At 38.8% G+C, this 13,924-nt stretch overlaps 3 protein-coding genes across 4 annotated transcripts in view; 1 reads left to right on the plus strand and 2 right to left on the minus strand.

Moving 5' to 3' along the window:
* The window catches only part of rars2 (arginyl-tRNA synthetase 2, mitochondrial), a 14,590-nt gene extending 7,995 nt beyond the window's left edge, over positions 1–6,595 (plus strand). Inside the window, exons 11-18 of the mRNA XM_031861415.1 lie at positions 425–639; positions 1,250–1,374; positions 2,003–2,070; positions 2,189–2,298; positions 2,486–2,581; positions 2,699–2,773; positions 2,904–2,967; positions 3,605–6,595. Coding sequence (XP_031717275.1) covers positions 425–639; positions 1,250–1,374; positions 2,003–2,070; positions 2,189–2,298; positions 2,486–2,581; positions 2,699–2,773; positions 2,904–2,967; positions 3,605–3,691 — 840 coding nt within the window. The 3' untranslated portion in view covers positions 3,692–6,595. The remainder of the gene's footprint in view (positions 1–424; positions 640–1,249; positions 1,375–2,002; positions 2,071–2,188; positions 2,299–2,485; positions 2,582–2,698; positions 2,774–2,903; positions 2,968–3,604) is intronic.
* Positions 3,265–7,846, minus strand: slc35a1 (solute carrier family 35 member A1). Its single transcript, XM_031861724.1, has 8 exons — positions 7,654–7,846; positions 7,246–7,423; positions 6,717–6,876; positions 5,709–5,861; positions 5,483–5,549; positions 5,029–5,205; positions 4,797–4,931; positions 3,265–4,666 (listed from the first exon to the last, which is right to left on the minus strand). The coding sequence occupies exons 1-8, from the start codon at positions 7,661–7,663 to the stop codon at positions 4,533–4,535; spliced, it is 1,014 nt and encodes a 337-aa protein (XP_031717584.1). The 5' UTR covers positions 7,664–7,846; the 3' UTR covers positions 3,265–4,532.
* A 306-nt stretch (positions 7,847–8,152) lies between these two features.
* On the minus strand, positions 8,153–10,589 carry ypel5 (yippee-like 5). 2 transcript variants are annotated; one of them, XM_031861690.1, is made up of 3 exons: positions 10,406–10,589; positions 9,522–9,670; positions 8,153–9,104 (listed from the first exon to the last, which is right to left on the minus strand). In XM_031861690.1, exons 2-3 carry the CDS (start codon positions 9,660–9,662, stop codon positions 8,883–8,885), a joined length of 363 nt encoding a protein of 120 aa, XP_031717550.1. In that variant the 5' UTR covers positions 9,663–9,670; positions 10,406–10,589; the 3' UTR covers positions 8,153–8,882. The 2 variants fall into 2 exon arrangements, with proteins under 2 accessions (XP_031717550.1, XP_031717552.1); XM_031861692.1 differs by having other exon boundaries at positions 9,522–9,673.
* Between the last annotated feature and the right edge of the window lie 3,335 nt (positions 10,590–13,924).

Here is a 13,924-nt window from a genome sequence, read left to right on the forward strand (position 1 = left end):
TATGAAGATGACACTTTAAAATTATTTTTTTTCTTAACTGTGATAGTCGTTTTTCACCATTTTCTGGTCATTTTATAGATAAAAACAAGTGATCGATTTTCATAAAATAATTGGCAAATGAATAGATGATGAAAATAATTGTTAGTCGCAGCCCTACTCATTTATTTAAATTGTATTATGATGACCAAGTAGGATATCCATTATGCTCGGATGAAGACTTCATGCCGAAATAAGTCAGGTTATATACAAAAAATGGGCCAAAAAAGAGGGGGCATTTTACTTTTCTTTTGTGCTGCCGTTTTCCCGAACATTGTCATTTTTATCGTCTTTTTTTGGCAGCAGAAACAAATATGAAAAACATGCTAAACACAACAATACAAAATGGATGTTTGGATATTTAGTCTGAAAATCATTGATTGGTGAGTACAGGTACGCCTGGTTCTCTGTTTATAAGCAGAGCCACTTGTGCTACTATTACTGCTACCACTACTGTTGTTTCCTTGAACCTTTATGGATGCATATTTTTCAGTTTGCTGCATCTGTGTTTGTTTTTCTTTTTAAGACCGACAAAAGTCAAGCGAATCACTTCCACCAGTTGTTCCACATCCTGCTCGCTATGGGACATTCTTGGGCTGACAGGTAAACAGTAAAACACCTCAACACAACTACACACATGACACAGAGCAGGTTATGGAAGCTGCTAGCTGATGTTAGCTAATGCTAGTTGTGAATTGGCTCTTAGAGATCAAAGAATGGTTTTGTTAAATGGTTTTAAAAACTTTTCACACTGATGGAAAGGCACATTATGTTTAAAATGGGGTTTGAATCGCAAAAGTGGTCTCGCCTGGAATAACAGGGAAACTGACAGTTGTCAATGTCGATCAATACTTTATGTAATCGGCACCCCACCCACCACAGACATCTGTTTGTTATTACAAACATTGGTCTTCGAAGATGCCTTTTGTCCCATGTGAAATGTTTTTGCTTAACTTGAGTATTTTGTCTACTTTTTATCCCACCTTATACCTCTGCTCCACTACAATATTATACTTTTTACTCCACTTCTACCATCTGACGCTTAAAGGTGAACATTTTCTTTCAGAATGTATAATAAAGTTATAAAATATGATAAAAAAATTTGCTGATGATACTTCTGCATTTTTAAAGTTTTATGGCAGGACCTTTACTTGTAACAGAGTATTTCTTTAAGTATAGTACTGCTTGTTTATATAACCACCACTGGTTGCAGGTGTGAGCATGTGCCCTTTGGCCTGGTGCTGGGTATGAACACCCGGAGGGGTGAGGTGGTGTTTCTGGAGGACGTGCTGGACGAAGCTCGGGCCAGGATGCTCCACAACATGAACCAGTCAAAAAGTAAGACCTGCCTCACCTTACAGCTCTCTGCCAAAGGTATATTTGCACGTGTCCTTGTATTTCACATGCAGCTGACACTTCAAGTAATTGCTCATACAACTGGTTTGTGCAATATCACCATTGTGGTATTTAAAAACAGACATTTGCTTCACATGTGGTGCATTTTACAGTGTCTCTCTGTCAGTGGGCTTCGTGGATGGTGGTGATACAATGGTTACATTTTTGTGAACAATAATTTGCATCGGTATCCTAAAGTTACAGTTTGATTGATGTCTAATGTTTGAAGTATAGTATCATTTCCTGTTCCTTTACAAGTATGTTGACTTCACGTACACTAACTGCAAAAAAAGATAAGTTTATATTACATATAGAGTTCAGTCCAGCTCAACGTGGATGCTCCCAGTTGTCTCAACCACAGTGTAATTTAGGATATTTGTTTCCATTATAGTGGGATCATTTTGATTGTAGTACATGAGAAATTCCTTCAGCCAGAATATTGACTGACGAGACTAAACTACTGCGGCTGTCATAAGGGACGCACATGTGTCTCTCAATCTCTTTAAAATGGCAAATGCTAAGAAAAGCTGCCAATGTGAGAACAATGAGCCTGTATTTGCTTTTCCCACAGCAACAAAGGAAATGGATAACCCAGAGGACACAGCAGAGAAAGTGGGAATCAGTGCGCTAATAGTGCAGGTGAGTTGTTACAGTTCTGAACCTTACCTCTAGTATCAAGTCACATATTCAACGGTTTCATTTCCTTATCTGCACAATGCGAGTAGAGAGATTCTATTTTCCATTGACTGTGTTTCAGGACTTCAGAGGTGCGCTGCAGTCAGACTATAAGTTTGACTGGGACAGGATGCTGCAGGCTCAGGGAGACACGGGAGTTTTCCTCCAGTACACACATGCTCGACTCCGCAGGTCTGTGTTCACCACCTGCTGAAAATAATGAAACTCTGTTTCGGTATTCTAGTCTTACAGTCACTCTTAGGGATTTAGTCTGTGTCGAGGATTAAAAAAGCATTACAACATATTTATCTGTAAATGTACATCAACATGTGTATGACATTGGCTCATTCACATGTTTATCATGGTGTCGTTACTGCAGTTTAATACGGAGGAATGAAGGTGTCGAGGCAGTTATATTTGATCCATCCCTCCTGCTTGAACAGACGAGTATCGCGATACTGCAGCACCTCCTTCGGTAAGCAAACCACTTTTTATCCCCCAAGTCTTCTGCATATCGTCAAACAATGACAGACGTCAGTTTTATCAATATTTGCTCCATATCTAATAAAAAAACTCAATGTACTCTGTGTAGCTATGACGAAGTGTTGTACCAGTCGGCCCAGGATCTGCAGCCCAAACACCTGGTCAACTTTTTATTGAAGCTCTGGTAAGAAGGATGTTTAGTCGCGAGGGTGTGCCAGGAGCTTTTGGTGGTTAATGTTTAACTGGCTCCATACCGTCTGTGTAGCCACAATGTTTTTTGTGTACTGATGTTATACCTCTTCAATCTCTTGCAGCCACCTGATCGCCTCAGCACATAGAGAGCTGCCGGTGAAAGGAAGCTCTCAGGATGTTGCACAGGTAGGAAGAGAACCACTCAAGTACATATTTGTGGGTTTTTTCTTTTTAAATGCACCATCATGCAATATTATTCAGTCAGTAAATCGTAATTAATATAAAAAAAATAAGCACATTGGTTGCCCCTATCGGCTTCTGCAATGAATTAAACATGTCGTCACAGATTAGGTTTGCGTTATTACAACACAAATATTTCTGATTCAAATTCTGACTATTATTGTATTAAACTAATTATGTATTGGTGGTCTGCGTAGTATTAAAGCAAGACATTCTAACTGTGAATCGTCAACAAAATAAATGCAGTTTTGTATGTTTATTTTCTGCAGCTGAATACATTTGCAGGAAACATTTATATTTACAGATGGTCGCAGGTTATGTTTTTACAGTATAAGACATTGCTAATAATATTACCATTGCTCGTCTTGCAATTTGAAAATAGCACTTTTTGAGATCCTGATGTAAAACGACTAATCATCTGCATCACGTCACAGAAAAATCGGCCTGTTAATGCATTGAGAAAAAGCATGAAGACGGATAGTAAATTCCATCCTGGTTCAGCTAAACTCAGTGATAAACAAATGAAAATGCTCTTAATTGCAAAAAATTAAGCGTTCTTATCTCATTTGCCGAATGTCAACAGGCAAGGTTACGACTGTTCAGCGGGGCCTGCTCTGTCCTGGCCAATGGGATGAGGATCCTGGGCATCACACCAGTTGATAAAATGTGAAACTTAACTGTATTACATCACTGTTATTTTAACTGCTTTAGTTCATCTTTACTATAAATACATGCCTTTTACATTTTCAAAATAAAATACCATCGTCCTCAATTCACAGGAGCTTTTTCTTGTCCTCTCGTCTCGGGTAGTTTCCACTCACACACATTCATCAAAGCCAGTTGGTCGTCAGTTGACAGCTGGAGATTAGTCGAACACAAAATGCAAAGGGATGTAACTCGACTCCTATAGTTCCAGGTAAGTAACTAGATATAAAGAGCATACATGGTTAGACCAGTCCAATCATGAAGTATGTCGTACATGTTAACTGCTCATGTTGAGTAAAAGTAGTTGCCGTTGCTTTTTCCATTAGGTTTCAATGAAAGCTTTTAAAGCGACTTTCAAAACACAATGCAACACTGTTGTGATACAAAAGATTCAAGACACTAAAGAGATATTATAAACTTATAATCACATATGCAGTATTTCATTCTCCTTCAGAATCAGCACTATATGATACAGACAATAACATTGCACAGTGTAAAACATTAATTACCCCCAAAAACAACTACATGATAAGAAGTTGTGATATTTATACGCCGCCTAGAACATTTACGAACTTTAAACGGCTAGCTATAAAGGCCAGTTTAAGATCAAATGTGGGTTTTCTTTTCTTCGTATCAACTGAAAGATTGCGTGTATCTACAATTGAAGTGGATCAAAAGCTGTCGTCTATATGGTGACCTGAACACAGAGACGACTCAACCGAGTGTTCATTTGGCTCCCAAGTGCAGGAGCTCTTTATAACAGACCAGGTCCACCAGCGAGAGAGAGACTCTCGGAGGTCGGCGTCTCACACAGTGATCAGTCTCTGTTTGGACTCCTCGTCTTTATCTTTCGGGCTCAGCTTTAATGTTTCTTGCTTCGGAATTCCATACAGGTAGATGGAAACACACACCAGGAGTGCTCCGGAGGCAAATGGGATCGCTGCGCAATAGGGAAAGAATAGCAAAATTAGGCATTTATTTAATTTGAAAATCATAAGCCATAACACCACGCCTCACCTGATGAGCCAGAATGACTCAGCATACCAACAATGTGGTCTTGAGAAACGTACTTATCTTTAGTCCGAACATGACGACAGACGCCACTGTTGAGAGAACGATGGCGGCTGCAGCAGAGAAGCCTTTCATGATGTTGTCTGTGTACTTCACTACCACCGACGTGTAGAGACCACCCACACTGGCCAAGACTGGAAGCACAAAGAGCAGTGTCAGCTAAAATACTGTGAAGATAAGTGAAATTAATTATTAAAAAAAGAAACCATCCTCAGGTTTAGTCGTACTTACATACTACAAAGCACACCAAGGGCGTATAACCGAAGAAGAAACCTTTCTCCAGGATCTTCTCACCATCGTTTATGTAAACACCAAACAGTGTGACCACAATACCGGACAGGTACATCTGGATGTTTCTCACCCACAGAGACGTGTCTGAGCTCTTCAACACCTTCTCAAAGTACACACCTTAAATCATAAAGTAGACACACAACTGTTAATACACGAATATTTTGCGACAGGTATCTCAAATAACGTTAAAAACATGACGGATCAGCAATGCCAATAAAAATAATCAATTCACTTTAAGCAACTCCTAATGAGAAAAGACATCATCCCTTTACTTGGCTGGTCAATGCAGCGTTGTTTGGCTGGTCGGGTATTTCTTTATGGCAGCTAAACAAATATTTGACAAAAAGGTGAATCCACCATCTGTCATTTTCACTGAATCATTTGCCAAAATTACCTGCAAACCCTGAACAAAGGACAGCAATAGCAATGGCGATGAACCCAAACAAAGGATTTTGCTCAACCTGGAAGACAAAAAAAAAAAAAAAAACATGGCATGAGCCACCAGAGACTGTTAATACCATTTGCATTTTGATCCACGATAGTGTAAGCCACAGGACATATATTTAAGTGGATAGTCGGGATGTTTATAACATTTAAATTTTAATATATGCCACCCCCACCTGAACCTTAGTGGCCTCTCCAGGCTTCCATTGGACAAGTGTTACGCCCGCGCAGAGCATGAAGACAGAGAACCACTGCATCCGGCCAAGAGAGCGGTTCAGCATGAAGACTGTACACAAGGCTGTGCACGGGATCTTCAGCTGATAGGTCACCTACACAGAATAAACACAAGTTAGCTCTAAAAACTATTGGTTTTTTAAAAACCTATTTATAAAAGTTAGGTGAACACACATACTGTGGGTATTATGGGAACTGCTGAGAATAACCACTGCTACACTCCTTTCACCATGAATGTCACGCATTTAAGGGATCAATATTTCTATATCGGAAGTTTCGTTTAATAAACAGTAATTCTGCTAACTGATCAGTTGGTTGAGTCAGTCATCAAGCAAAAACAAACATTTAATAGGTTCATTTTTTTTAAAGTCTTTGCTGCTTTCTTTTCTGTTTTAATTAGAATGTCTTGAGTTTTTGGACTATTGGTTGAACAAGTAGAGAAGTTTAAAGAGGTTAGAAATGTGTAATAGACATTATTTCCCTTTTTTTTTTTTTACATTTGGAAGACTTAAACAAGCGTTTAATAAACAAATGAGTCAATAATGAATATACGAGATTTTATTTGATTAGACTAACTGCTAACTAAGTGACACTTGGTCAAATATGCAGCCAGTGGCAAGCAAGTGGCACTCGTTCGACACCCATCAAGAAAATGCCAAGCGGGTGGAGCCACATTTTCTGAGAACACCCATTGTTGTTATCAGGAAATGATTTTGATTAAACTATATTACGAACTGTATTGCATCAAACCATCCACAGATTAATCAAAAACTTGATTCTTGCTGTGTACATGCCTTGCTGTGTATTTGACAGAATGAGTCATACAAGTTCTTTCTACATTGTTAAGTGGGTACAGCACAGACGCATTCGGCTCACCAACAATCAACACCCAGCCCTTGTATTACAAGTGCATTCATTAGAACCTAATTTAAACAATCTTCAGTTCATACCTGATAAACCGCTGCATCAAGGTTACTCAAGGCAACAAAGGCCATGTTGTTCTGAATTGCATACACTACAGAGGGCACGCTCAGCTTCAGCAGTTCTTTGGGGCTGCAGAATATATGTTCCACTAAAGCATTCTTCAGTCTGGTGGGGCTTCCTGTTTCTCTGGAAGAACAGGCACAAAACACACTCATGAAGATTGTAAATACTTTGATTAATTAAAATAGACAAAGGCAGCTCAGAACCTCCGACAGTTTCATTGTTCGTCCAAAGTTGATGACAAATGCATGTAGTGAGGCTGCTTTAAATGTGCATTAGACTACAACTATCTTACTATTAACTCCAGTCACGGGTAAAGTACTTTAGAGTGTGCTGAATGTAAATGAATGTATGCGTATGAATGGTGCTACACAAACAAAGTTTGCTAGGTTTCTTATTCATAATTATTGTAGAAACACTTTTTCCATGTATTTTTTAAAGTATACTCCTGTGGTGAAAGTAACACTTACATGGTCAGTTACACCTAACACTTACTTTGACAGCATCCCTAGACTCAGTATTAATTTAACGACCTCAGCGATGCACACAGCAGTCGTGGAGAAGTACAGATCTGTTGAGATGGTCCTCGTGTACCGCAGTGACACTGTGTATGTAGCCGCCACCAGTGTCATCACTGTCAGGCAGTACAGCTTGAAGACCACGCTCACATTTTCTGTGGAGGGACGGAGTGAACATGTCGTTACGATGTTATTTTAATGTAACTAACAGCCATTCCCGTACAGTTACACAAGTCACAACGAGTGTTATCACCTCCGTTAACGGAGAACTATAAGCGGCACATAACTACTAGCATTTAGCTCAGTGTCTTAGTGTTACCGTTGGTCCACTAAGGGGTAGCATTACGCTATCATAGCTAGCTTGTATTAAATCGTAAAAACTCACCGACAGCCATCTTTTCTGTGATTCGTGTCCGTCCCAGATGAAAGGGAGAGGAAGTCGATCTGCCTGTTCACTTTACATCGCGTCAAAACTGACCACGTAGCCAGGTCTGGAATGGAAGTTGTTGCTCGACCGGCTACACAGCAGTGTTTATCTACCTGCTTCGGTTTTTCCTGCCTAGTGGCCATAGCCCACTTTACCCAGAAAGCAGCGCGAGTCCTTTAAGAAGAGTGCGTTTGTTTTCTGTACCTCGAAAAGTCTGCAAGTTAAGTCCTCTGTGGTCACTCAGTACCATTGATGCTCTTTACGTTACATTGCAGTGAAAACCAAACGGTTAATGTTACCCTCAAAGGTATTCAAGTTAGTGTTTTTACAGGTATCTACTGTTACTGATACGTAAAACAATGAATTCCCCAAAGTACTCTTGTTTTAGTTCAGGCAGGACACAATATTAAAATCCGCATTTTGACAGGCATGTAAGAAAACACAGATTCGATGAATATATTTTTGAATGTATTTATTTTTGACAATGAAAAACTTGGTTTTGGTTCAAGTAATATGCCAATTGCTACCAGATATTTTATATATGCAAGAAATCAGGTTTGCAGCGAGAGTGTATTGAAATGCAATTTTCCATCACTGTAAAAAACTGGTTTGACTCTATCATCTTTTATATAACATAAAATAAAGTGGGGATATATGAACTCTACAGGTCATAAATGTATAACAACAATATGATCACAATTATGGACGTTTTTAGAGATACAGCTAATTAAAATAAAGGATTTCTGACAGTGTCACATTAAACACAAGAAATATATTGCAGCATTCTGCTAAGTGACAACATTTTCTGTTAAGAACATAGTTCATGTTCTACATCACAATCTCTCTGACCTTCAGGGCAGGAGGAGTGAATCTTCTCCCTCTGACTGCAGACAAAATACCACAACACACATCACAGCATGTTGGGAACACATTGAAACGGCAGGCGATTTTAAACGGTAGAGAAGCAATGGTATTACCCATCATAGAAGATATTCTTAGATGTTAAAAGTTATGGGACAATATCCACAACTTGTTGTTTACTTCCCACAAAGACCCCAGCCTGGGATATTGTTTTGGTGTAGCTCTACTCACAAATGGCACAGTGTCCATCAAATCCATGCCCTGCTGCTGGAGGGAAAAGATGCAGCGTACACGGATTGAGCAATTTAACTGCAACAAAAGTGAACTCAGGAGTTGTCAGAGGGAACATGCTCGAGGCCTTCGCTCTCCCTCACCAGCGCCCTCTCCAGAATGACACGGCCCTCCTTATAGCGCTGGCTTTCCTCGTTGGCGAACTCATACGTCCAGCCCAGCTTGCTGTTGCAGTTCTTGCAGGTGACGTCCCTCACCATGTGTCTTCCTGTCAGCATGACTCTGTCTTGCACCTCGCTGTGCTGCAGATTCACAACCTGGAGAGCAGCAGCCAGATATCAGTCCCTGTGACAGTTAATTGCTATAGTGTCTGACCAACACCCAAACCCAAATATATTAAATTTAGAATGATAAAACGGTGATAAGCTTGAAATCCTCACATTTGAGAAGCTGGAACCATCACATGTTTGGCATTTTGCTTGGAAATTGTCGTCAACAATCGATTAATGGACTAATTGTCCACAGTCATACTATCTTACCCTCCTCCTAACTTAATGAGGAACTGGTCATTATATGGATAACACACTTTGTTAATATTAACTGAGCTATTAACTTATATCACAGTCCTAATGTGTTACACTACAGTAGTGATCCTTTATCATTTCACCATTAAACTAAGAAGTGCAACACTACTGTTGTCCACGATCCAAGTGAAGGAGGTGATGTGCAGGTACCTTGTTGAACAGCAAAGCTCGTCCGGTGGCCCCAGTGAAGCGCGTGGAGATCAGTTCAGCTCGGTTGGTCAGAATGGTGTCACAGTTTGCACAAGAGAAGAGGCGAGTCCCACCAATGTGATCCAAGAAGATGCGCCCCATTTTGTCCACCACAAGGTAAAAACAAATACATGTAAAGATAGTTACCTTGTTCCATCACCTTTTTTTTCTTTACATGCATTACCAATATTATAATTAATACTTTGAGACATCAGGCATTTTTCTATATTGTTAACTCCAGTAACATCTCTTGAATTAGGCCATTTTTGGCATTGTTGCAAACCAATTACCAGTTTTTCCTTGAAGTACATTTGTGAGGTATTTTATTAGCTGGATTTGCCAAAGATATTCCAGTCTGATCATTTTTTTCATTAACAATCTCAATTGTTTTATTACATTTCAAAATATATGGATGACATAACATTTCATATACTGTGACAGAGGACTTTACAGTTATTTTGTGCTAAGCTATCCGTTGTAACAGGTATGACGAAAAAGCATTTTATAGTGATTTTTTTTTTTGGCATTCATCGTCTCACTAATGTTCGGTGTTTACATCCTCAGTTGAGAAATGTATACATGATATAAATGATAACTTTGATCGTCTCTGTAACACAAACTATACCATGAAGTTTGGTTTATTTGCAAGATACATTTTGTGGTTACTCGCTGGGATAAAAACAGTACTATTTGTGGGTTATGAGATTCACTTGAAGGTAACATGTGGCCTGGTATCTCAACAAGAAAAACATTTCACTGTGGATTTAATTAAGAGAACAAATGCATCCAGATAACATGAATAGGCCAAGCACCGGTTAACGCTGAATCCACGCCACAATTCTCACCTCGCAAAAGTTAGCTAGCTGAATAGCAGTTGCCAAGAAACGTAGATATTTGTCGACGAAGTGTCTCTAAATTAACGGTAATCGCCGGCTTGTCTTTAGTCCTCACCGGTCCCCGTCTCCTCTGTTGTTACTGTGGTTAATCTCTGATGAAGCTAGCCGTGATAGTGGCGTTAGCTTCATCACGTTAGTGAGAACGAGAACGAGAGCTTCCGCTCAGGACTTTCAAAGTTAATCCCCTCTAAAAACATGTATCGAGTCAAGGCCATTTTATCTTGTGGAAATTTTGAACTACTACTTATGAACTTATATATTATTCATACTAAAGACTAGAGTCCTCAACACCATACGTGTAATAAACTTTTTTTCCAATTACAAAGTCTATGCTTTTATTTTGAAAGCAAATTCTCCCCAGTATTTCAGTGTTTCTCTGGTAACTTAATGTAGCTCCATTTGATGACCACAGGGGAGCAGCAGAAACACCTGTACAAACATCAAGGAATGTGATTGACCCATAGCATTGGATGTTGCAGTATGTGTGCAACTTTTTTTTTTTTTTTTTTAAACATTGGCGTTTTAACCCACAAATAGTGGATTGAAAGGTTGAATCTCATACAATTTTATTTTGTTTAAAAAGTTGCACTCATGACTGCAGGACATGTTATTAGGACTGATATTGAGTGGATTTTCCTGATTAAATTAGTAAATTGAATTGTATTGAATTCACCTGACAGAGAGCTGTGGATTCAAAGAACATAAGAGAATGTTTTGGATCTTGGAAGAGTTTCTACTCTTCAGTGTTTCATAATCACAAACATTAAAGCTTGTTAAAAGTCTGGCGATATTATATGTTTTTCTTACTGTCAACAAATCCCATGAATAGACCAAAATCAAGAATGAATTAGAACAAGTATTGTCTGTGTAGTTAAAGACTGATATAGCTTATTCCACAGTGCTTCATTGTTGTCCCAAACTATTAAAGTTAGTTTTTCTGCTGAACGTGTCTAAAACAGAGGACTTCAAAGAGTATCGAGAGACGGGCTAACACATTTGGGATTTGTTGATAGGAAAATATAGAATGTAGTCAGCCTTATCCTTTAAGATCAGTCAATGGTTTGTTAGGTGTGTTCATTTAATGTGTCATAAAAGTTAATACTTTGCTGCCATGGTGCCAGAGTTGCCTGTTGGGAAAACAAGAAGAAAAGCAGGAGAACGTGCATGTAGTTATCAAATATTACAGACCAATTTAGCATTGATCAAGGCTACCACAGTCCGCACCTTCCTGTGTGCTACCCACGTGAATGTACAGCCAAATACATATCGTCATGTTCGATAACAAAATCCTGCAAACAAGTAACCAATTAACTTTACAGCTATGATAAAGAAAATCAAGACAATCTGATTTAACTGGTGATACTAGGCATGCATTCAAATAAAAAGATAGGTGTAGTATAAACTCTAACAGGCTTGACTGTAATTCCATATAATCACATGCTTCTTGCTCCACATCTACCGGCTCTACCAGCTCAGTAAGCTTTTGGCTTTCATTCTATCTGTGTGCTTTACCCTCCATCTCATATGTGTTCACCAGAGTGTTCATGAAATCCCAAAGCCTCTCATCTGAAGTTACATGACAAGTGAGCCAAAGCCATTAGTGATGTCCCAAAACACCACACAGAGATCGTAGCAGCTAGAGAAGCGGCAATTGGTAACATCCATCCAGTGGTCTGTCGCTGCTGTTGGTGGGATATGAAAGCAGAACTCTTTGATGTTGTTTCTTACTTTGATGCTTTTTTTTTTATAAACTAAAAAGACTGACTGAGGAAAGAATCGTCAAGCTTTGTCTTTCAAAAACATGTCTCAGAAGCTGGATTCTCACCTCTGTTTTTGTACTGAAGTTGTCAAAGACAAAGTTAAGAAACCTCTGCAGCTTTCTTCAATTTGTGACCATTTTGTAAGTTGTAAGAAAATTGATGAATAGCTTTGATTCTTCAGGAGAAGACATAAAAGTGACGGATTTTTACTTTTATCTTTCACTTTAAATCTAGAATTTTACTTTTGTCATGCGTCTTCTCCTCTCTTGATTCATCTCTTTGTCCCCAGCTACAGAGCTAACATCCAACAGCTCTTTCTCTGTCTCAGGCTTCTACGTACCAGCCTTGTTTGTGATCAGATCTTTTAAGCTCTGCGATGAAATCCTGTCTGTTGCACCTTTTCTTGAGATAAAGAAGGAAGTGATTTACGGCCAGTTCCCGTCAGATTTTAATTGTTTGTACAAGACAGGGCAGGGGCAGGATTGTAACTCCAGCACAAACTGTTCAGCCCATCTAAGCCTGTTCAAAGATTAGTGTAGATCGCCGAGATAAAAGCCATGCTTCAGCAGGCTGTTCATGCAGAGTTGATGTCCTTGAGGGAAGATAAAAGACTTTAAAGGCAGTACAACCTCTTATCTGTATTCCAGTAATCATGATTGGAGTCGAGTCTTCGGTTAGAGACAACGTTCATACTTCTGCAGCACGTAAGATCTGCTGAGAACATCAAGGGCACTATTACCTCCATTTACCTCCATCACTTCAATTCCATTGTCATTGTTGTTGTATAGGTTTATATTCATATATATATATATACTTTTGGATATATATTTATATTGTACATAGTCGTTAAATGTTTATACTTACATCTGTTCTACTTATTTTGTTGTCCGTGTTTTATTTTTTTATATTTTTCCTGTTTATTTGTATATTCTGTAGCAAAGTGAAAACCGGAGTCAAATTCCTTGTATGCGTACGCATACATGGCCAGTAAAGCTGATTCTGATTCTGATGAAGACATCATAACTGCACATGTTTCAGTACAAAGTCAACTTCAGCTTGTAAACTTGTACAGTATGTGACTGTGTTCAGCTGTCCAAAACAATTAATACAGTGCTAATGCTGGCAGGATTAGAGGCGGTGTTAATGTCTGTACTTCATTACACAAAAACAGTAGTAGTTGTAGTAAAAAAAGTTGTTTTCTTAACTTCTTTGCCACCTCTCTAATCAGAGAAGAGATAGTTGAACTTTACGACACTGAAAATCACTGTTATCTAAAAAAGAGCAAGTTCGTTTTGCTGCCTAAATATATTAAGTAAGTACAACATCATCATGCAGAGTGTGGTTTAATAAATGAACATTTTTCAGGTCATCTCCACTGTATCCAAATAATTAAGTGGATGTAGATACAGATTTTTCATTGAATCATATAAAACCCACATCTGGTTCAGTAGGGAGTTAGTGTAACACAAGCAACTCACTGGACACCACCATCTTTCCACCCAATTCTGAAATATACTGTACAAATTTTTAATAATCTTAGTGTGAGTAGACATTCCACTCCATTTATACCAAATGTATGTAACTCATTCTGACATGAAGCCAACAAGGAGCATGGTTGGGGGGAAATTAGTTGTTTTCCGCCACTGAAGTCATAAATCCTTCTAAAAAAAGAGATAGCTACAACTGTTTCTGGTAATAACCAAGATAA

The sequence above is a fragment of the Anarrhichthys ocellatus genome, unplaced genomic scaffold, assembly GCF_004355925.1.
Source record: "Anarrhichthys ocellatus isolate YVR2014 unplaced genomic scaffold, GSC_Weel_1.0 scaffold25, whole genome shotgun sequence".
Taxonomy (NCBI): domain Eukaryota; kingdom Metazoa; phylum Chordata; class Actinopteri; order Perciformes; family Anarhichadidae; genus Anarrhichthys; species Anarrhichthys ocellatus.